Source organism: Elaeis guineensis, chromosome 5 (assembly GCF_000442705.2).
Source record: "Elaeis guineensis isolate ETL-2024a chromosome 5, EG11, whole genome shotgun sequence".
NCBI lineage: Eukaryota > Viridiplantae > Streptophyta > Magnoliopsida > Arecales > Arecaceae > Elaeis > Elaeis guineensis.
This window is the reverse complement of record NC_025997.2, coordinates 111,847,642-111,872,516: the sequence shown is the minus strand read 5'-3', so window position 1 is coordinate 111,872,516 and position 24,875 is coordinate 111,847,642. Positions and strand designations below refer to the sequence as shown.

The 24,875-nt window shown below is 35.2% G+C and overlaps 1 protein-coding gene across 5 annotated transcripts; it reads right to left on the bottom strand.

Annotated features, from left to right (window-relative positions):
* Positions 1 to 4,630: 4,630 nt before the first annotated feature.
* LOC105035855 (cyclin-T1-3) lies at positions 4,631 to 21,497 on the bottom strand. 5 transcript variants are annotated; one of them, XM_073258096.1, is made up of 7 exons: positions 20,741 to 21,497; positions 20,535 to 20,616; positions 15,488 to 15,622; positions 13,351 to 13,529; positions 6,124 to 6,269; positions 5,959 to 6,026; positions 4,631 to 4,782 (listed from the first exon to the last, which is right to left on the bottom strand). In XM_073258096.1, exons 1-6 carry the CDS (start codon positions 21,250 to 21,252, stop codon positions 5,995 to 5,997), a joined length of 1,086 nt encoding a protein of 361 aa, XP_073114197.1. In that variant the 5' UTR covers positions 21,253 to 21,497; the 3' UTR covers positions 4,631 to 4,782; positions 5,959 to 5,994. The 5 variants fall into 5 exon arrangements, 4 of the variants coding, with proteins under 4 accessions (XP_073114197.1, XP_073114196.1, XP_073114198.1 ...); XM_073258095.1 differs by lacking the exon at positions 4,631 to 4,782 and having other exon boundaries at positions 5,892 to 6,026; XM_073258097.1 differs by lacking the exon at positions 4,631 to 4,782 and having other exon boundaries at positions 5,892 to 6,026; positions 13,351 to 13,526.
* Between the last annotated feature and the right edge of the window lie 3,378 nt (positions 21,498 to 24,875).

Sequence of the window (24,875 nt, the reverse complement as noted above, 5' to 3'; positions counted from 1 at the left end):
CGAATAATCGCAATCGCAACATTCAGAACCTACGTGAATATGGTTACCGTATAATTCATCTCTTTTGACCCCTGTGTTTAGGATGACTCAGAGTTAAACTGTCAACCCTGATGATATCATCCGAATCGTGCTCAACTCAATTAGTCCTGTGACTCCTCACTAGGACTACCCTGGTCAAGGTTTTGCTAAATTGAAATACGACTGTACACAGCTCCTAAACTGGAGTGGTCAATCCCATCTTGACACACGCACCGACAAGTCAAGTACTTGACTACACCCAGCAACCTTCCGTCACTGAATTAGAAATTCAAGTAGTCCAGTGCCTAAGTGCAGTGAGTTGCTTGCAAGTCACCGTGGCGGTCTCAGGTCGGAGGGACATTTATACCCATATCCCATCGGAGCAAATCTTGACAGCAGAAATAGCTCCGGAGTTGGTCACGTTCAGTGCAGATGTACCATTACATCTCACCTGTATGCCATACCAGTGTCTCCACATTCTTTGGTTATGAGGACAACCAACCCATATGGCACACAACGACCTATGCTCGATAAATGTTGTCGTCCTTGGTAACAACGTATCATTTGGTCGCGAACATGTTTAAGGACTAAACGACAAATCCTCCTTTGTCGAGTCTAAATAGTCCTAAGGACTTCACCACAACACAGGAGTTCATTAGAAGATGAAACATTTGTGATGAAAAAATACCAAAATAACTTTTATTTATTTATAATTCATGTACTAATACAAAAGGAGCACAACCGTCAACAGGCTGACGATTGACTTTGGGACACTATTCCCAACAGTTGTGCGCTGGTGTTTGTGGACCCTGCCAGTGGAGGTTGTGCGCTGGTATTTGTGGACCCTGCCAGTGGGGGTTGTGCGCTGGTATCATGTGGACCCCGCCAATGGGGGTTAAACATTGGTCATAGTCAAGGCTGTTGAGTTACGAGTGTTTTGAATCGAATCGGATTTATGATTATATTATATGTGAATATTTGAAAATATTTGATTTGTATTAAATCAGCATGAAATATACTTTTATGTTTATTTGCAGCATTATTCTTGAAAATTATATAATATCTGAAATATCTGGTAGAGATACTTGTTACTTACTGGGCTGTCTAGCTCATTACCTTTCTTTCTATTTTTCAGATTCAGATAATTAATATCGAGCGTGGGACGAAATATTGGGACAGAGCTTTTAGAAGCGAGATTAGCATTGTCAACTTCATTGAACCTAGACCTATTGTTTTATTTTTAGCAAAAATTTTATTGGATGTAAGACATTTGATTTAATTACTTGAATTACAGTTGAATAATAATTATTTGAATTTATTCCGCTGTGATGCATTGATATCGTGATGAGATGCCTTGCATGCTTATGGAGAGAGTTCTTCATGAGTATGCGGCGGTTGCCACGACCCTCGATTCACAATCTCGGATCGGGGGCGTGACAATATATTTAATATTTATAAATTATTTTTTTGTTTAAAAATTTTATATAATAAAAATATTTTTATTTTTTGATTATGACATATCGTCATAAAAATTATGATATCCATTTAAAATAATTATGATATTTTTATCTTTTAAAAAAAATTATGACATATTATAATACCCCTTTACAAGAATTATGGTATCTCTTCAAAAAAATTATGACATATGTCTTCGATTTTTTGTTTAGTATCGAGGTGTCATAATTTTTGTGAAGGAGGTGTCATAATTTTTAAGAAGAAATGTCATAATTTTTTTCAAAAACAGGAGTGTCATAATTTTTGTGAAGGGATGTCGTAACCAAAAGACAGAGATATTTTCATCATATAAAATTTTAAAACAAAAAAGATGATCTGCAAGCATTAAATATGTATTGGAAAGTGATGATTATGTGGACTAATCAGATAAGGTGGTGCGCTCCATGTCGGATTTTCTACGCTGCCTGTAGTGCACAAAGAATTTTTCTGGCTCTGCCTTCTATGTCGGTCCGTGAAGCAGACCCATGGTAGATAAGGCCGTCCAATGGGCTGGGCTTTACAGAATGGATAGCATACCATCCTCCTTAGGCCTGCAAAAGGGTCGGGTCGAATCGAGTTCTGAGTGATCCCGATCTGACCCGATTTCTTGATCGGGTCTTGATATTGGACCCATGCCCATCTCGATAAAAAATCGGATCAGGTCGGGTCCATATATAACCCGATCCTAATCCATGAAATGCGATCCGGTTCGGATCTGGCTCAGATCGGGTCGGGTCAGGTCGGGTTGGGTCACGAGTTTAATTTATTTAAAACCTACTATCAGTGAATACTAATGCTGAATGACAACTAAGAAATATCTCTTTTCTTTTTTTTCCTCCAATTCTCCAACAGTAACTTCTAATAATTAATTGTATTGGATAGCAGAGGGAAACAAGCAGTTTTTGAGAAAAGTCAAGATTGTAGAAGTCCACATAAAAGAAAAAAATAAAAAAATAATAAATTTTATATAGTGATATAATTATCCCAATCTAAAACATCAAAAGAATACTTGTACATGATTAAAATGAGACTGCATATACCATGGATGACACAACATCTATACATATTAGAGCATACTCTGAAATTTCTTAAAGTTAACAAAACGAATTGAAATTCAAGAAGCCCTCTTATTTTTGTACCTCATGGCACAGTAAACATAAATCAGAAGGTTTAAAAAACTAAGCCTAGCAAGAAGCCAGAAGAAGTAATCAAGATGTCCTTCATTTAAATTATTAGGAATCTATCCAATCTTTCCTTCTCGAATTGTTATAGATGTTACAACAATCAGAATAAAAAAACTGAAGGGTTTGAAAAATTTTTATTTTTGAAGATTTTTAGTTTGGAAATCGGATGGAGAAGACCCAAAGGTTTGAAAAATTTTGGTCCAAACCCAAACCCCTATTTAGGTGAGTCACTCTAACTGGGTTCGGATCTTATTTTTGGATTCGGATTGGATCAGATCAGGTCGGGTCATGTATCTTAAGATTCAAATTAACTCAAAAATCTCTACGGGTTGGATCGAGTCCAAATTCAGAAAATCCAGATCCGATCCGGAAAAGAGAATGGGTCTAAGTTTTGAACCCATCTCGGCTCCATGGGTCTTTTAAATGGATATTGGTCGAATCTAACCGGGTCAGATCGGATCGGATCATAGATCAATCCGATCTATTTGCAGCCTTAATCCTCCTGCAACAATTTACCCTCCTACAATAATTTACGCAACAAGACAACTGCAGGCATTCTACAGGGGACACTTACTGCCTTCGAAGATGAGGCAGTGAAAATGACGGTCATCAGTCGTCAACATTCTAAGCGAGAACTAGATTATACCTAATGAGTCATTTTGGTTAAACATCGCTCATTATCCACTCTAGATCAATGTCTTTAATGAGGTTCTGGTCTCATACCAAGAAAACCATCACTAATCGGTCCATACTTACGCAAGGGGTGAGAAACGAAATCTACCAGAGAAGTTTTCTCCATGAATCAGTGGTAGAGAAACAATACATGGGGACTTTGCTCCAAGGTGCGCTGTCGTCCACGATAAATGACATCTTACTAGCGGCAAAAGAGGAGCTGAGAGAGGCAGGGTTGGCTCCATGGTTGTGATTCTTACCCTAGTAACATGCGCACTCGGTTTGTGGATGGCATGGATGTACAAGGTTCAAATACATATACGATACCAGCTGAAAGTTTACAAAACCCAATGATGGCCACCAACAATTTAACGATTACATGCAGTGACTTATCAAAAAAGATTAGGGAGGTCTGAAATTCTTTCTGAAAATGCAATTCAGCTAGTTTGCAAAAGAAAATTCGAGAAAATCAAGAATTCTATGTTTAGAGTTTTTTTTTTTTTTTTTTGCTTGAATAAACAGAAGTGAAAAGGGACCCATCTGGCTTTCATTAGTATAGATAGAAGAAGAATTATGGACAACAAATACAAGACATCAACACACTGAATCAACAATGATACAAACATGAAAAATCTATGCTATCACACCTCCAACACCGAATCAAAAATGAAGCAAATATGAAAACCTATGCTGTCGCAGCTTCTCCATCGACCGTCGGCATCGGATAGCGACACAGCGGACACAAGTGACTTCGTTCCAGCCACTTGGTGGCGCAAGAACAATGGAACTCGTGACAACACGGCAACACAATCAGCTCGGCTCCGGCTTCAAAATTATCTAAGCAAATAGAGCATATCGTCGACCCATCCTGTCCCTCCTCTTGATAGGTCTTGGTGTCCAGCGTCTTGATCGACGACTCGGATGCCGGCACGGAACCAAACTCTCGCGTGCCACCCGCCGCCGCCTCCTCCAAAGAAAGCATCAGGTCTGCATCATCCATCAGCTCAGCCTCGTCAAGCATCAAGACTCCATCGTCCATCCGAGCACGGGCAGAGACCGTGGGGATATTAAGGTGGACCACCATCAAGAAGCCGCTGTAGCCTTCAAGAAGCACCGCATTGGCGGCACGAGAGACGTAGGAGGATATGTGGTCAGTCCAGAAGTAGACGTTGCTGCGGTGGGGATGGCCGACATGGGAAAGCATGTACTCGACTTGGAGCCGACGGAGCTGGCGGGGGAAGAGGTCGGAGAGGGGAAGGAGGAAGCGAAAGACGTTCGCCTGGTGGATGCCGGACCTTGAGACGAGGAACCTGACCATGGGCTCTGATGTGGGGTCGCCTCCCCTTTGGAGGAAGACCCTGAGGTGCACCGAATTGTTGCCACGGACAAGATTCAACCATGCATCCATGGCTGCCTGAAAGCGAGAAACAGAGCAGAGAGGAAATCTTCAAGACGTATGGGTGAAGGCGTGCGGACCACGGCTGGCTCAAAGAGAGAAGCAGAGGAAAGCTTGAAGACGTATGTATGGGTGAAGGCGTGAAACAGAGTTTTATTTATAGTTTCTTGGATCGTCCGAATTAGATCAGGAATCGGAGAGAAGGCAGTCCCAATTAGATCGGGAATCGGAGAGAAGGCAGTCCCAATTAGATCGGGAATCGGAGAGAAGGCAAACCCAATTAGATCAGGAATCGAAGGCAGTCCCAAAAGAAAACCTCGACGGAGCTAACGGCTATTTTTTTTTTCCTTTTCGATTCTCACTTGGCATCGGAAAATTTAAAAGCCATGCCTCCGCTAACGGTTTATTTTTTTCCGAAAAAAACTAATGAAGATTCTGTCCGGTTGGTTTGTTTCGGAGAATCGAAGAGCAACGGCTTCGCTTAGGGTTTTCTTTGCCTAAAAAAAGTCTAACAAAGATTGAAGCCTTGGCTATGCCTCAAATCTCACTCCAATGGAAGAAGTAAAATCATTGCCCATAAACACAACCAAGTCAAACCCGGCCTTTGTTAGGAAAGGATATATGATTCCTGCTTTGCCATTCAATTCTAACCAGTGTTATGCCTTCTATCAAAAACTTGTGAGGGCTAACAATAAAGCAAGTTTCTATCAATGTGAAGGGTGCAAAATGGAGAGCTTTCAGTCATCCGATCAATAGATATACCGTAACCATGACATTAAGTAAGCTGAATTCTCAGTACTAAAGTCAGGTCTCTTGAGCCCTGTTTCACCATTCAATTTGAGCAGATTCAAATTTTGTTAGGGGTAGGCACAATTGGAGCATCAGTTACAAACAAGATGCATAACACCTTGATTCTCTCCTATAAGGACAGGCGACAGATTAGTGGAACCATGAAGTCGTTATGCGACAATTGTAGATCATTTTTTAGTAAAACTATAATTCTTCAACAGCTATGTTAAAGGTTGTTGATAGGCCCAAGTAGTACATGAGGTAGCTTAAGAATAGAAATGCTGCCAATAATTAAAAAATATAGCAAGCATTACGAAGACATTTAGCTGACTCATTCATGCAATAAAACATTGATATCCTTGTATTTAATTACTTTATCCAATATATACATGGTGTACAACAAACCTTTAGTACAACATGTAAGCATACTGATGTGTCATTTTAGACGAGTTCCATCAACTGCTGTGAAACATCTGCAATGCAAACAGTGAAATTGAAAAATGGTGCTTACGATGTGATCAATAATGAAGGTCAACAACAAGCTCAAACAATAGAAAACAACTCCACTACCTTGAAGAATGGATGGTGTTGTCTGGAATTCGTGCCAGAAACTCTGATGAAAGGCAAGATCATAATTTAGGAACTTGGCAGCAAGGAGTGCAGCCCCAGCAGCAATATGATGGGGCTTAAATTGAAGCCAAAGTGAACTCCGAAGTCTGCAATAAAATAAAAACATTGGAAGAGATATATCAGATTATAAAGGAAAGCATCAAACAAAAATTGAGGATAATAAACTTAATCGGCAAACCACCCTTCCGCAACAATGCTATGTGCAAAAAGCTTAAAGTCTTTTCTTTGGTAAGTGAAAGTCTTGAGTCATTTCCACATCAACATAAGCCACATCAGTTCACATCTAACTAAGATTAAAACAGCAGAACAGCAAGAAGGATTTCATATAGCAGCTAAGCAAGCTATTATGCCAATGTCTCCTTACCAACTACAAAGCAGCCATCCAGGTGATATATTATCTGAGAATCTTCTGTAGAAATGCTGTCATAGTGGTAAGCTATAGCAGCATTATGTGCCTTTGGGAACTATGCATCAAGTCCTGGACCCAAGAATGCTCAAGGGGCATTTGCCTTTCCCGAAATCCAAAAACATTATACAATCAGTAAAAGTAGGAGAGAATTGTGACACAGAAGAGAGAATAAAAACTTCTCCCATGGATGCATCTAGCTTCTGCTTATCAATGCTATCTCACAAATGACTAGTAAAATTTCTTTTGCACCATGCCAAGACTGACTATGCATGTACTTTTCTGAACTGCTAATACTTTTTCAAAGATGATGCGTAAGTTGAGATGTAAATGGGTACCATGTGCTTTGTGAAAAATGATAAAGAGATGTACATTTCCATTCCTTCCCTTCTCTCTGTGTACAGGAAATTGGAGGCAAGCATGTAGGCTTCAACTAATTGATTGAGACAAGGTGCAATTTCAAACAAATACAAAAACAACCACATGATTGATAGAAAACTTGAGTGCTTCATAAGTCTCACTCACTTCCTCACCCACAAGTTCATATTGTAAACCAGCAGGGGATACATGCTATACATATTGACAAATGAAATCTTTTGATTAAATAAAACCAACATGCTAACGCAACATCTTTTGCAATTAAATAACATAATATGTTTTGCTGTGAGAGTTTTTTGTGTAACATAGTACACATCTTTGACTGTGTTATATGCACATCCAAGTTACAAATTTTGAAAAAATCCTTTAAAAAAAAAAACATTTTCTTATCTGTATGACAGAGAGCAACTTGTCACTTACAAGAATACTCTTAAATGCATTGAAAGATTAAATTATAAAGCTGCATTTTCATTAAAACATTGGGCAGTGAAGAAGGTAGCAGTACTCAATCTGGAATCACATATTCAAATAATTCATGCGTTGATGATTCTTGGTGTTTAGCTTTCACTTATTTTTGAGTTTAGTTAATGTAGTCATATTATGATAGCGATTGTTTTGCCTAGACATTTCCATCCATTGCCTGCATGCACAAGGGCAGATAGAGAGATTCTTTTCTTGATTAAGTGAACTGAAAAGGAAGCATAATCAAGAAAAAAAGGTCATTTTGATATTTTGCCATTTCATATGAGAATTTCACCCAGACTCTGAAAAGAGGGGGAAGAGTCATTGGCTGGCTTTGCAAGGTAGTAAGCTGAACTACCAAATAAATTAAATATAAAACAATAATTTGCAGAGATGATCAAACATTTGCAAAAATTAGAGGACAAACAGGACGGGACAGGAAAATAAAATTGGAATATGGCATGTGCGAGGCAAAAAGGTTTACTTAAAATTCAAGCAGAAAAATGGAAGTAAAACTTTGTGAGATACAAAGTGAAACTTGACAAGAAATGACCCCCAAGTGTCAGATATCTCGAATTAAGAAAAAAGAATGAACGCAACTGCACTACAGGTGGAATAGGTTTGCAGGTATTTTAGTGATTAATAATAACCAACTGGTGAATTGGTTTGAGATTTTTCATGCAATATGTTCAAATTGCACTGCTGCTCAACTTCAGATGTGTAACTATATCATACACATATTTATATAGATATATATATTTATATATATACATATACATACATATATATACATACATATACATACATACATATACATACATATACATACATATATATACATACATATATATACATACATATACATACATACATATACATACATATACATACATATATATACATACATATATATACATACATATACATACATATATATATATATATATATATATATATATATATATATATATATATATATATATATATATATATATATATATATATATATATATATATATATATGTATGTATGTATATATATATATATGTATGTATGTATGTATGTATGTATATATACACACACATATACATATACATACATACATACATACATACATACATATATATATATATACACACACACACACACACACACTAAAAAAAGGCTTTTCCATGAACAGCATATGAATCCTCCAGCTAAGAATATCACACAGGTCAGCACGTAATTCTCGTGAAGAAAGACCCTGCAATTTATGCCATATCAAAACATCAATATGTCATACTACGAAAAAACAATGTAGAATAAATAGTTTGAATGCAAAAACACGGCCAATTTTGGAACCAGTAAAATTTTATGTAACTCTTCCCATAGTTAGTGCTAAGAAGACAACACATATAAGACTCACAATTGGAAGTATATAACACATGTACAGGGGAACATCAAGTGCCTTGATGTTTTTATTTGTCTGGCATCTAAAAAAAATCACCTAAAGACCCAGAAGAAGACATTGAAGATGTTCAATTTCGTTTGGAATGATATGGCTTTATTTATGAGTTTTACAAAAGTACTATCTCAGTGAGACAAATTTCCAAAATAAAAGACAGGATACAAAGTCACATCAGTACATGAATATCTCCCCTAACAATTAGAGGAACCTGAACATCAAAATACAATCCTTAAGCAATAGGGAGTATAAGAAGGGGAAAAGCAGGATGGGTGGGAAGGAGGAGGAGAAAAAGAACGAGGGCAAGAAGAGTTTGCTCAACAATTTGTTGTACAATAAGTATTAAACCAAGTAACTAAATACCCTCCGATTGTTTAAAGGCACTATTTCATGTATATAATAACTTGATGGTGTATGCAGCAGTATACATGATGATAACCATCTTCCAGTGCTGCTGCCAATAGCAGCTGGCCTGTGATGCACAGGCACTTCATGGCACCAAACCCTATGACATCTGAAGTTGCATGGGCAGGATGATCACAACATGGCTCCAAAGAATATATTTAGAAGTGAAACATAGACAATGAAACTTAGCAAATTGGTCAGTGATAACACAATCCAATGTCAATAAAAAATATTTCAGTAACAATTATATGGACATAAATCTTAAATATCTCTGGAGTTGTATGTATTCCAGAGCACCTTAACAAAGTCTTTCTGTCACAGAAACAAAGAAAAAAAAAGAAAAAAAAGGAAAGAAAGAAAAACTTACTTCTTTAATAGCCAGACAAGGCAAAAAGAAAAAGGAAAACCAGAATTTTTAGCACGATATCTCACATTACAAGAATCTCAGTCATTCTATAATCTATATGTGAATCTGCTAGGACTGGGATATCCAAGAAGTATTGGTAAAAATTTATCATAAAAGTCTAACGGACAGTAATAATTCTTCAATTAGGAAAGTATCTTGGCTGGTTTACAAGGAGAATCAAAACAAAGAGTAATGAGCATCTATGGAAGTGAGAATTTCCAGAAACATGATGCACTTTGCGACCTTCATTGTGAAGGCCAATTTAATCAATGTTTGAAGGCATCTTTAAGACTATCAAAACCTGACCTAGTATGTAGGATATAGATTTTTGGATTACAATATGCCTCCAAACTCCAAAGTATATCAAAGGAAAGAAGAATTCAACATACATGTAAGAGCATTTTTATGGTACACTATATAAATGTGTGTGTGTGTTGGGTGGGGGGGGGGTTTCACTGATCTTAAAGTGTCAATTAAAGTGATGACTCTGTGTGTGTGTGTCACACACACACACACACACACAGATAGAGAGGTGAGGCCTGTAGGTAACTTTGGGCCATATAAAGAGTTTTCACTCTATCAATGCCCCTAAATTCCTAAAACCAAAAAGGCAACATGTAATCCCACATCTCCAGTGCATGCCGTGAGACTTTATAAGTAGGCTAGCTAGCGCTATCATTAACCATCTCAATATAAATCTGTGAAGAAAGTTTTCCATTTTCTCTATGAAATCAAGAAAAAATACCATAATAAGCTGAATGCCACATATGAATTTGATACGATGGAGCATGTCAAACACAAATTGTTCCAGGAGAGGGATTTTCTTTAAAAGCAACTAGAGATTTTGCCTTTTTGTTTTAAAGTAATTTATGGTTCAGGCCTTCAGGGTGAACTCCTAGCCACTTGTTCACTTATAAATTTGCACTTTAGTCTACATGGGTCTATTTATGCACTCGTCTTATGGGGTTCAGCAGCCTATAATAGAATAAAGCCTGAATTATAACGTAATATAGGGTTGCTAAGAATCCTTTGTAAAGTTGGAAGGATGGAAGAAGTCAAGAACTGCTCTTTGGTACAATCTTGAAACTAAAGGAGTGCTGCTAGCTAGGCCATTGAGCCTCTTGTTTGGAGGTTTGAAATCTTGGTTTCAGTCTTAATTTTTCACCAAACCATATGGGTAGTTTTAGCAGTTTCAATGGTTCATCCTAGTTTTGGTGGTTTTGGGTTGTAAAGCAATCTAAATAATGCCAACTAAAAACAAGAAAAAAAAATTATCAAGGAAAATACATGAGGCATCATTTCAAAATAAAATATATTGTCTAGAAATTTAGATGCATTTTTTTAATTATTTCACCATAAAACAATTAAACATTGGTTTTTAACAATAGATGTTCATAAAATCATATTCCATGTCTACTAATATGATTAACAATCTAGCATATGATAACAGAAATATCCATAAATTTGAGCTGTAGGACAGCAAAAACCATGTCAAAAAATTTTCAGTTCTATTTGATATCTTTAAAAAATAACAGTGCAGTGCTTCCAGATCTTCTTGAAACTTCAAGAATTTTAGTTAACGTACCAAAAATGCTTGACAACATATACAGAAATGAGGAAATACATAGAGCTAGAATAAACAATCCATACATGTATTATATTTGGACCTATAATTTAAAGTTAGTGAATAGTGATAACTGAACTTCAAAGTAGGCCTACTTGCTGATTAGTTAATCCTACACTTCAAAACACAATTAAAATGCATGAGACTCCCCTTCTTCACATTGATCAACATTTGCCAAGGATTTACACAATAGTTGCTTGTGCTTCATAGTCTCAAAACAGATCACCAACCACTAATTTTGGTACACTTAACTGCTGATTTTATATGAAACTCCCACTATATGATTTAAAATTCAGAAGCCAGAGACTTCCACTAAGATACCACACCTGCTTCAAAATCTACATATCCTAATGCTTCCACCGCTTGTATTTTTTTTATTTGCTTACTTTCATTCTGAATAGGTGGATTCTGGGCACTTTCATACCTAGCACCAATTAAATTCATGGTCTCCCACCCACATGCACTCCAATACCCACTCCAAATTCAAGTAATTGATATTGATGCTGTCAGAATGTTTTCTAGAAAAAAGAACACAAACGTGTGCCTAGATATTATCCAAAAAATGAATGGTTTTAAATTTCAGAATATTCTCATATAGATTTAGTCTGTCAACTTCTTGGACAAAGATACCCTTAGCTTAACTCTATAATTAGATTAGGAAGAAATATAAAAAGATATCCCATTCTCCCATTTATAGAATAATAGGAAAGAAAATAAAATAAAATTTCATAATACATTAGGAAAGGCAACTCAATTGAATGTCATAATATATCAGCAAAGGAGATAAGATCAAATACCCCCAGCAAACATAGAAATAAAGAAAGAAGACGCAATTAAATATCATAACATGTTTGGAAAGAAAAATTGAATTGGAAATCCCAATCAATTTGCTATTTGTCTCATATCATTTTATTCTTTTATATATGTATTTATTTTTTCAATTGTCTGCATTCTGTTTGCATAGGAAAAGAACTAAAAATCATAACAATAATTTATAATGATGTCATATTTTTTATTTTTGTCTAAAAAATACATCCACATGTCTGTTTGCTAGTACAGTCATAAATCAAGTGCTCTCAAATAACATAGCTACATGTAATGACCGAAACATTTGTTCGCGGGGAATCAACTACATAATGATGATCAAGAATCACAACTACCATCTTATGCTCATCATGGACTAACAGCACATACAAACAAATTAACCAAAACTCCCTGATAATTGTAAAAATTCAAGCTGTGAGTACCGAAAGACTTGGTTCGCCCATAATTATCCAAAGCAATTTATTTAACCATCCTCTGCTGCAAACCTTGGGTCTTAAGTAAGCATCACATACCATATCAGACTTAATATCATAAGAAAGTTAATTAAAAGGAATGCATTACATCAATTAAAAACAAAGAACAATCCTATAATAAATGCTTTTTTGTGTACTAGCTTATAAAGGAAGGAAACCAACTCTAGCTGTTAATTCCATGTGCTGTAGCTTTTCATTTTATTACTTTCACATGCTCTTCCACCTTATCAAAAAAGTAAATAAACATAAATCATAACTCAAAATGGGACAAGACAAAATTGGAAAAAGAAGCAAGTTTCAAAGTGATAATGTTTGATAATCTATCAATAACAATACTAACTTTTTTGATGACAAAAAAAAAAGTTTGATCATTTACCATGTGAGGTATAACGTCGTATTTCTCATCTCTTAATTGAGCCGCCCATACAAGAATAGGAATATTTCATTATATTATTATTATTATTATTTGCATATTACAAGGAAGTAAAAAAGATAATAAGAAAAATCCTCAACCGTAGTGTGAAAAAATATCCCATAGAAACATCAAAAGCAAATATCCAAAACAAAAAGCAAAGAAAAAGATTTAAGTCCCGCAGATTCTTACAAATACAATGCACAGATAGAATGCTTTGAATTCTTCCTCATATTAATAAAAAACTGGAAGTTCTACTAAATTGTATTTCATAAGAAATCCATAAACTGAAATTAGCAGAGAAAAAACATATCAAACAATTAGAAACTTACCCTTCACTGACCAAGTTCCAGGCCACATCAAGAAGAACAGTTTGTGAAAGTCCTAGTTTGTCAAGAACAGATGAAAGTGGAGCATAAGGGTGCTGCACGTCAAGTTCGAAATCCAGAGTTGTCAGTATCATTTGTTCAGTCTCAATAACTTTCTCACGGTATTGTTCAAACCAGTCCTGCTAAAACAACAAAAAAAAATATAAGGAGGTTAACAAGTTGACAGTATGAAAGAGGTGTATGACCCAGCAACAGCAAAAAGGAAATAGAACTGCTATCACACCAATTTTATTTAAAGAGGCGTGTACATCGGTTTTATTTAAAGAGGCATTACACCAATGTCCTAGGCTTGGTTCAAGATTAGGAATTTCCAATTTCTGCATAACATCTAATGAGTGACCAAGCAAAAATCCAAAGATGCAGGCCTTTCAGTAGCAGAAAGCTTGACAAATATCTGATATTCAGAAGAATGCTAACCCACTGTATTATATAATGTAATGGTATTTACAATGTTCCTGGACACATATAAGAATCAAATTCGGATGCACATCCAAATATCTGACTCCACAAGAGTGAAAAAGGAGATGCAAGTACATGTAGGATAAATTGTAATTTTCAACTAAATTATATATTATTCATTTAAATACTGTTTGTTTAGATATTGAAAGATATTTTTTGTCAATGTCTTTCAATATACATGTTCCCTATTCAAACTTCCAAATTAACTTAAGAATATAAGAAAAAAATAATATTTTGCAAAGTTATTTTAATACCTACATCCATGACCAATCTTTAAATAAAAACAAATACTCACTCCTAATATCAAAAAAAAAAAAAAATGGAGGTGAACTTCATTGTTGGAATAGTTCAACTCTCTTCCAATCTTTGAAAGTAGAAACCAAAGAACTTCATAAGTATCCAAGAGTCTCATATGCATCAGACTTGGATACATATCTGACATGGATTTTCGGAGCTGGACGTGATTGTCCAAGTAACACGGTATTTTACTTTTCTTCAAAGGCAGAACATGACAAGATAAACAGGAAGAATTTTTAAGCAAATGTTACCCAAATACTAAAATTTGCATATCCAAAAGAGAGTTATAACATACACCAGGACGAATACAATTTGTATGAGGAACTTGGCTATTCATGCATGCAATGCCAGCATCTGTTTTAATGAATATTATCCCGAGATCAAACTTCAAGCAAGCTAAGAACCCTTACATTGAACCTCTCTTTCCACGAGCAAATTCATGGTGTCTCCTTAGGACTCACATACCTGGCTTGCTAGGGCCAAGAAGCTTAGTTATATTTATCACCTTTAAGCCCATAAGCTCCAACCATGTGTCCTACCCAGCACCTATAAGTCATTTCTCCTTGATGAAAATCTTCAGTTCTCTAAACAAAGAAGATTCATTTCTATATTATGTACTTCATTATATGTAAAATATTATGGAGAATGCTCTTTGATCCACAAGTCAAAGTTCGTTAGAATAGTTTGATGCCCTGTATGACAGTATCTGCATTAGAATCTGAGAGGTGTGCCCTTTCCCATGCAACACTAAATCACACATTTCCACATATTGGTAAGTTTCACAAGACAGAGATCTTACATCCACATGTATAGATTTAACAATGACTTTGAGCAACTTCTTTAAGTAGGCATGTGTGTGTGTGACACCATGCATCATTCAGCTATTATCAGAACTTTGATACAAAAACCTGCTCAAATTATCTAAAAAGTTTAGTCAGATCTAAAGATGTCACACAAAGAATATGATGCGGCAAAAAGAAGTTACCTTTAAATGAACCAGTAATTATGCAAGAGATAAATAATTTTAAAATAGAAGTACTTGTTGACATACCAATGCAAGAATAGAATATAGGTATATCAATACTATCAAACTATGTGCAAATAGGCAGTGGAGTAACTGTGCATTATATGTCTGAAGCAAGGACTAACTTCTGTTGGATTAAAAAGCTGAAAACTGATATATCTCTTGCTGAGACTACCATAAACATAATATTCCAAAGACAGGGAAAAGATGGAAAAGTTATATATACTGCTTGTGGCAAGTTCTGCAAGAGATTACAGACTGACAATTTCAGATCACTGAACAAGGCCTAATAATGCTTACACTGTGCAGCAAATAAGGAAAGAAAGCAAACTCCTGTTTCTGAGAAATTTCACAGGATGCCCGTAGCATGCTGTTCAAAAGACAAGGTGTTTCCTCAGACTTTGCAGCTAGGAACAGAGCTGCTGTAGCAATCAACTGCACAAAAGCTGGATTGTTAACAGAAACTAATGCACTGGTAATTTAGAAGCACCACACCCAGTAATCTACAATTAGAAAGAGCAGTTCTTAAGTTGAATCCATGAAATCAATGAAGACTACAGATGTACATGAGATAACTATTCTGGACAATCAGTTACAAGAATGGTACAGAAGCTTCACAGTCATATAATGTAGATCTTCCTACTTTTTTTTAATGAGAAAAGCATTAACTCAGTAATCAGTAGTCAAGTACAACATCAAATTTTCTCCTTAAGTAGCCATAGTTTAACTACTTTTTCCTTTTGACTTTGTTACTATTATTTATTACTTTGTAAGCATTTGGACAGCCATATACAATTATCATTCCATGATACACAATATGATAGCACAAGAATTGTGCTCAAAGTCAATTGGAGGTGATAGGATCTCTAAACCTCAAGAACGAGGATGTACCACATAAACAAAGAGAACTATGATAAGAACAGCTATAACAAATGATTGTCCATTTAAATGTGTCTTATAACAAATGATTGTCCATTTAAATGTGTCTTCTTTAGCCCAAGCCAGCATGCAACTTTCAAAAGCAGATCTTATATTGTCAAATTTCACAAGTATCAGTGCTAAATCATCAACGGACAAATTGTTATAAAAGAGATAATATTAGCTGATTGGTGAGCAAATTGTTTTCCAGATTTCTATTTAGACACAAGACTTGTTTCAAAGAGAATGGCCAAGACATCTCTACTCAAGTAATTCAATCTTGTTGAATTCAATCTAACCAGTTGGTCCAAAACATTCAGGGTCCAATTCATGAATAGTTTAATTGAATCTAGGTCAATTTAATCTGGTTTAGCCAACAGACAAGTCCCATTTGGTCAGTCTATGCTGGCTTGATCAAACAAGATCATCTAAAGAATTCTTATTTCATTTTTCTCTTGCACTTTAGGTTAGTTGCCATCTCAACAAATCAGGTCCATTGAAGAAGGTATTGACATTTCAAGCGAGACATGACCACAGTATGGTAAAATAAGAAATTAGATTAGATGAGAGGCCTGAGCAGGTAAATCTTCATTCCAAATTTATTCAGAACCTTTCATTGCCAATCTGGTCTGATCAGGAAGACCCATAAATAACTCCTCAACATTGGTGGAAAAAGAGTATGGAAATAACCTGACATTTCTCTGCTTCCCATACTTCATAGCAGCTAAGTAGTATCACTGTTCTCATTGACAAAATCATATGACCCCAACCACTTGTAGGCAGCCGGTCATCATTCCAGCGGCAAGCAATCCTGACAACTTATTGGGAAGATCTCTGTTCTGTTTTTTGCCTTCTTTGTTCCCAATAACCCTTCTCCTCCTCCATCTTCTATTATTCCTCTGTTCTAGTATCATAAATTGAGATTTGATACGCGAGATGGATGGGAGTGAAAGATGGGTTGGGAGTGGCAGAGGGGCATACATGGATGTAGACCATAGGGGTTTACAATGCGAGGGTGAGGAAGATAGGAAGAGGCTGGATAAGATAACAATCGAGAAGCCAAGGAACTTAGGAACATTAACAGATGAGGTTATCATTTAATATAAGAGTGTTACAGGCAAATCAAATATTGTGATAAACTACGTGAGGGCATTGGAGCTGAAAAACAGATCAGATGCAAAATATCCATATCCATAAATGTTTTTATTTGGCAAATACAAATACGTTTGTAGATATTAATTAATACTATAATTTGCATCTATATTTTGTAAACAGACTCAGATATGAATCATATATTGACAAATACAGTTATTAATGTCGATATAAATCAGAAAGTTAAATTTATAGATAAAACAAAATCCCAATATTTTTTTAATGTATTCTACATATAGAAACCTCAATTTCTTTAGAAATAAAAAAATGATCCCATACAAAAAGCAATAAGGATATAATGCGCCCAATGAATCATCAGATTTTTTCGGTGGATCTAATAATTCTGCAAAGTTACACATTTTGAATTCAAAAGCTGATAACCAAGGCTTCAACCCATAAATCAAAGGTGCCAGTGTCACCGTATGGAAACAAGATTAAATCAAAGATATGCTGATGCTGCCACTAACTTGACTTTGGAGTTTATGGCATCCATATGAAACTAAACCAAATCACAAATGGAATCAGATACTGGTTTACCCATATCCATATCAGCTTTTCTGTGATGGATACACATATGAATGGGGACATTAGTCAAATGCTATAATTTGTATCCACATCTAGATAGATTCAGATATGGAAATGGATCTGAATGAATAATATCCACCCCATTTTTTCAGCCCTCGAAGGAATGCAGTTTTCTATAAAGGACGCACAATATAGCAACTAATTGCCAAAGTTTTCAAATGACTGGATTTAATAATGCTTCTATATAATTCTAAGATAATGGTAAAAATTAAAAAATATTACTCATTGAAAAAATTACTTACATCTGAGGAGGATGAATCAGCATTTTATCATTTAAAACTAAAGATGAAGGCTGTGAAGTTATCAAAATATGACATCAACTATTAAGCTCACAAGATTCATAAAGATTGTTGAAAAATACAAGGAGGACAATGCAATTCCTTAAGAATATCTTGTAATTCAAGAATTTCTTGACAACAAAGCAAGCACTGAAGGTTATAATCAGGATCACGCATACCACCCCCCAAACCAGCCAATTTGGGGCATACCAAACCATACCTCTTGAAAGGGATAGTACAGGACTTCGCCTCAAAATAAGGGCTTACTACTTGGTTCAGGCCCAAGATGAGCAGTACAACCCTGAATTGAGCTGAACCGTCTAGTTTGGCTCAATTTAGGGTTGTTCAACACTCTCTCCCCTTTTTAATAATTAAAAGGGAGGCATAAAAGGCCTCCCATTGCTTCTCTACCTTTCCTCCTCTTTTTCTTCAACTCCAAAAAATTGAAAAGCAGGACTAGATTTCATGATTTCAGCCCAAGCCAAAAAACAAGTGGCCTTCTCGTTTCCATGTTTCTCTTTTTTCCTTTTCATGCCAAAAGTAGGCAATAATTGGAGAAAATAAGGGGAGATCGTGCCAAAATTTTGGATTTTGACATGCTCTCATGATATGATGTAAATCTACAGATGTTATACGCAATATAGTCACAATCATGATTTTTGTTAAGCCTACGAATTTTTAAATTAAAAATATATTTTTTGGATTATAAACTAATAAAAATAAAATAAGGATCAAAATGTTTCCATAAAACTGGCCGCATATTTGGGTGTACATGCTGCTCTCTATATTATTTTGGTAGTAATTTGGGTAAGTTTGAGCATGATCATGCACATGAAGATCTAGAGCTAAATTTGAATAAATTTGAAAAATGAAGCGATCTTTTGTGCATACCCACAGGCTGAGAAAATATGCATAGCATCCCTCATAAGATGCTACATTGACCCTAACTAAAATTAATTTTCTAAATATTTTATGTTTAAATATCAATTTTAATTAACAATAATATTTAAGTATAAATATATTTCTAATATAAATGTAGTATGTAGTATTCCTGCCAGGCTTTGACATGCATGGATATGGTCTATTTGAGGCAATGTATTTAAATGGGTACTATCCTTCACATTCTCACGCAACTTATAGGTTGGATTCTGTTGCTGCGATCTTCAGATGGTCATATCCAGCAACTGGGCAAAAATATGTAGAAGCCTACTTTGAATCTTGGAGTACTAACCTAGACCCAGATTACAATCACAATCTCAATATCTATGAGGGATATCGACACTACAAAATTTTAGATGTCGGCATGTATTTTGTACTTTAAATATAAATCTACTCCATTTATTATATTGTGTTAAATTCATTTATAAATACTTTAATTGTACTTCAATTTCATTTCATGATCAAAAAGATGTCAAAACAACAGCAAAATTAAAAAAAATTAAACAACCAAAAACATCAAAATCATAGGTGAAAACCAAAAAAAGAGGAAACAAAAAATTTAAAAAAAATGGTATACCAGTCAAGTGATCAATACACAATCCCATACCGTGTCTCGACACAGTACCAAGCTGGTACATTGATAGCCAACTAGTACAGATCATGGTACCATTTTGATGAACCTTGATTACAAGTTTGGCTATTGTTCTGGTACAATACCGGTTCAGTTCACCAAAATAACTGAGGAGAGAGAGTAGGATTGATTCTACCACTTGGTACAAGTCATGACCTTGGCTATGTAAAAGAAGTGAAAAGGTTTGACTATAAGAAGACTTAAAAATTTGAAACAAAAACAGCTCGCATTGATTTAGCCATTAAAATAGCTTTCCAACAAACTTTTGGATAACTCAAAGTGGAGTCCATGTAAAAATATTATGGCCAACCTTTTTTCTGAAAGAGCTATCTTTGGAGAGAGAGTAGCATGGGTGCTTTTTCACATACATTATTAAACTTTGGACCCAAAGTCCTAATATCGTTCTTACTTGTTTTGTTAGGAAAGTTAACCAAGAAGTGAACAGATATTTCTCTCTTTTCAACACACCTATGAGCTGAGGAGTTTTTTCTCAATGTCCACATTGGATCAGAAAGCAAAGCAAACAACTAAAAAAGAAGGGATACAACAATAACAGCCCACCGTGATCAAGGGCAACAATACTGGAAATGCATCAAAAAAAGGAATCATGAAGCCACAAGATAGCCATTGCAATCAAAAAACGGATGTGAAATTTTGAGTTCGAGTTAATTATTTAAATGCAAGACATCCATCTGATAAACACTAGTTATTTTGTACTCTTCCTGCACAAACTATTCTATTCCAGATACCTATCCACCAATTTGAGGGCACTCATCAGATACAAATAAATCAAAAAAAACTTTGTGATAGCATGAATTGATTGCAATAAGGCTTTGAAACTCACAAATCTATCATGACAAGCATGAGATCTACGAAGAAAGAAGCGGTGGCAGAGCACCATTGCAGTTCCGATTGTAGTCTGAGGCCTGCAATCCAACAGATCCAAAATTCTTCATCCACTGATTTTACATAGAAGATATAATACTACAAGCGACCACAATTCAAACATGTAAATCATTATAAAAAAATAAAAAAGGATCAGCAGCTTACAGCTCGAGCCTCATTCCAAGGCTCTGAAGATAGGAGCAGTACGAGTATCGCAGGTGCGTTTCAAGAACAGGATCTATTCCATCCTTTCTGGATGGTGAGCACCTCTCGATCTCACCCCTCGACATGAATGCCCCACCCTCTTCCATTTTCGCAGGCATTTCATGCCTGCGAGCCAGAACAGCACCGTCATCACGCCTCCTCGGCTGCATAAAAGAACCATGACTCGTCGACAGGCCATTACTGCCAGTTACTCCATTCCGGTCCCGGTTCCCGGCATGCTCATCCCACATGGAGACGTAGGACCTCCTCCTCTTCAGAGGAGGCGGCGCGCCGGCGTAGGCGGCAGCATCGCTAAAGGCGTAATCTTGGTGGTTTCTATAGGAGAAATCCTTGTGAGGATAGTGGGCGAGATTGGGGACGGCGGCGGACCGGTTGAAAGCGGATCGGTGGTAACTGTGGTGGTAGCCGCCGGCGTCGGCGGTGGGGCCGCGGCAAGGTTGTGCGAATGGCATGGTTTGGATCCCAATTCGATTGTTACGAATCCGTGGTGGATTTTTCAACGATACAAAGAGGGGGTTGGCTGGGGGAAGCAAAGAATTGAGATCAAAAGTCTTGTTCGATCGAAGGATGATCGAATTGGAGGCCGATTGGTGGAAGGAGAGGTATCAAACGATGGGAATAATGGGGTTTTGGAGAGGAAATGTGGGATCGGGGAAGGGGGAAGGGGGAAGGGGGAGGGGAGGGTGGTGACGGCCGTTGGGTGATGGAAAGGGTAAGGAAGGAGAGGGACAGAGAGCGATGCGATAACATCACGTGTTCCACCGTCCTGTGAATTGTGATGCGCAAGCACAGATCACCAAATCATATTATATTTTTTTCAAAAAAATTATTTGGAGATAATAAACCATAAATATAAAATTCTCGTCGTCTAATTCGGAAAGATATACCTTAAATCTGACATCATGTACAGAAATTTAAATGTATACTCTATCTTATATTTATACCCATCCAATAGCTCTGCCCATCTATTCTACATATACCACTTATTAACATATATTATCTTTCTACCAATATATATATATATATAAAATCTAATATTTTTATTTTTTTAGCGTTATCAAGAGCTTAATAAAGATATATTAACATACTATAGATAAATACGAAGATTTTATCCTTGCAAAACAAGCAATTCTAATTGAACTGTTGAAGTAACAGAAGAAGAGTTCAATTGGATAAGAATGAATCTTGTCCAATGTAATTAAAAAATAATAGAGCAAATACAATCAAATTAGATATGAGCATGAAGATTGACTTTGAAGAAGGAATGATATTATTTGAAAGATTGATTTTAGATGTTTTATAGTAAATAAAAGGTGATAAACGATCACTTAAGACACTGGAAAAAATGTGGCTGATAATAAACATCAAGAAACAATATATATTATTTCAATTAGTGATAGAAAAGTTAGATTGAAGTAGATGGTTTGTAGATCTTTATGACTATCAAATATAATGTTTGTTCGTTGTTGGGTGGTAGGAAACTTTTTAGAAGCACAAGTATGGGCTATCGTACAGAGACAAAGTTGGAAGATTTGAGTGGAGTATATAGACCTTGGTTGTTTAATATAAAGTTATTGTCCTAATTAGATGTAGTTGACTAGATTATTCCAAAAGGGAAAATGAGGTTGTAGGTTGGCTTGAAAAGGGCTAAAGCTTTTATCAAATATTAATGTTTTGTTGGCCCTTCTAAGGCAGGAAACTTTTTGGGAAAATAAGCATGGGCTACTATATTGATTTTAAGTTGGTAGGATAGAGTGGATTTGACCATGGAGGGTACAGATATGTGGATCTTAATTATTTAGTATAGACATGTTATTGTTCTAGCTACATCTATCTCACTTGATTACCTAAGAAGATGAATTAGGCTGTGGACTGTTTAAGTAAAAGATGTTCCAATATATAAGGCTTCCGCCACTGTAACTTTTATGGAGGCCTCTGTATGTGGAGAAACTATTTTTATATTTTAAATATCATATCTAGTGTAATTTGTTTTATCTTCTCTTTTAAGAAAATAAATATGGAATCCATCATTTATTTTATCATCTCTCTTATCTATTTTTTATATCATGTTCTATCATGAATTTATTTTTCCATGCCAGTCTGTCTCCAACCAAATGAGCCCTTATATTTTTCTTTCCTTTGCTTGTTTACCTTTTGCTCTTCCATTACTTCCATCTTTTATTAATAAATCAAATTAAATCTCCCTTACATATTTTCTCAGAAAAAAATGAAGGGGAACAAGTGTTCTTTCTATCTTGGGCTTGTTTGGTACTAATTTTAGTATTTTTATTTATCTACAAATTAGTATACTATCATGTGGAGATTGATATTGGCGACAATATTTGCATGGAATTTATGCTATTCTTACTTTTGTTTCACTCTTTCTAAAAGTAATAGATCTTTCTAGCCAAAAGTTCCTAAAGTTTTATATGCAATTTAAGTAATAAAAAAATTTTATGACACATTTGTTTAGTCTAGTTTAATTCTTTTCATGGATTTCTGAAAAATAAAAAATAATAGCAATACCAAACAAATCTTGTGATGCATATAGATAATGAAGAAATTTTATATAAAAGCTGTATAATCAACAAATAATTGATAATCTTATAATTATTAACAAAAAAGAATAATCTAAAAGATGTTTATAAATCTAAACTAAACCTTATCTAATCTAAATACATGATAAACATGTACATTAGTGATAGTCAAATTCTAAAGACTAAAAATCTAGGTCAGACTCGGTCCTTCTAGGTCGATAATAATTAAATAAAGAGATGAGAGTTTTTCCAAAAGGGTAGCCGGTTGTGGCAGCGAATAGGAAAGTGGTAGGCAATCGTATCTGGCTGACCATTTCATTGCCTACGGCTTTGGTTTGGTCACCATCGATGGATGGGGGGGTAGACAAAAAAGCTTCATCTTTTCGGCCCCTGTCCAACCCCTTTAGGCCCAGCCAATGGGTCCACACCCCACTCATTTTTTGAATATCATATATTATTATTAACTATTTATTATTTACTTAATATTTTTTTTGGCTCTATCCCTACTCTTGTGATAAGTAAAATTCATTATATTCTTGGCATTACATTTCCTTATTCCTAATTCCTTATCACCTTTCTTGTACGTTATTCGCTTCCTTTTTTGTTTTTCTCCCTTTTCCCCTCTAATTCTTATGTTTACAATTTTTACTAACAAATTGAGTTAGTTTTTCTTTAAATAAACAATCAAAATATATTTTTTTGCTCTTTGAATGCTATACTTATACACTAGATCAAATATAATAGGAATGATTCGATTTAAATTAGGAATACATCATCATCATCAAGTAATAGATATTAACCATAGTGTTCTAAGAGAAACAATAATCTAAAGATATTCTAAGGGTAAATACAACCACAAAAATCCAAATTAAACAAGATATGTTAAGCTCAACATGTAATTGCCTAAAAATTGATTTTTTTAACACCCATGGGTTTTATTCAGTCTTCATTGACAGACATGAGGTAACCAACAACTTTGGCATTTTTTCTTCTAATAACTCTACCATGTCATTCCATACATCATTTTTAATATTCATATTTAATTTTTTTATTAGTAAAAATGAGCAAGGTTGTCAAAAGCGAGTTTCCAGCTCGAAACGAAAAGAGCTTTTCAAAAAATGAAACATAAAAAAGGAATGTAAAACATAAATTTTTATAAAAGGGAATGATTCATAAAAATATATATATTGCATAAGATATAACCATAAAAATATTCCAATGCACTTTATACTCAAAAGAAGAAGTATAATTCTGCAAAAATAAAAACATATATAGGTTCATCTAAATTCATGACCAACTCTTCGTAAACTAATACAAATCATCAATTGTTTTATCATTATCCATGAGTTCCTCAACAACATGCCCATCAACTCCACCATCACCTATTTCATTTTGAACATGAATTTCTTCGGAAATAATTTCAAACCCAGCAGCATTTGATTCATTATTACTAGCATGTCCAAAGTCATCCAAATCTATGTCCAATGGTACCACATCATCATTATCTTCATTGCCTTCCTCTATTTGTAGGATATTTA

Bases quoted from the DNA above. Each gene is read 5' to 3' on its own strand.
- LOC105035855 (XM_073258096.1), bottom strand. From the start codon at position 21,252: ATGCCATTCGCACAACCTTGCCGCGGCCCCACCGCCGACGCCGGCGGC. The intron at 15,623-20,534 runs GTGAGTTTCAAA...GCTTTTGTGCAG, and splicing joins ATGCTTGTCATGATAGATTT to TTGATTGCTACAGCAGCTCT. The intron at 6,270-13,350 runs GTAAGTTTCTAA...ATTTTATTGCAG, and splicing joins TGGAACTTGGTCAGTGAAGG to ACTTCGGAGTTCACTTTGGC.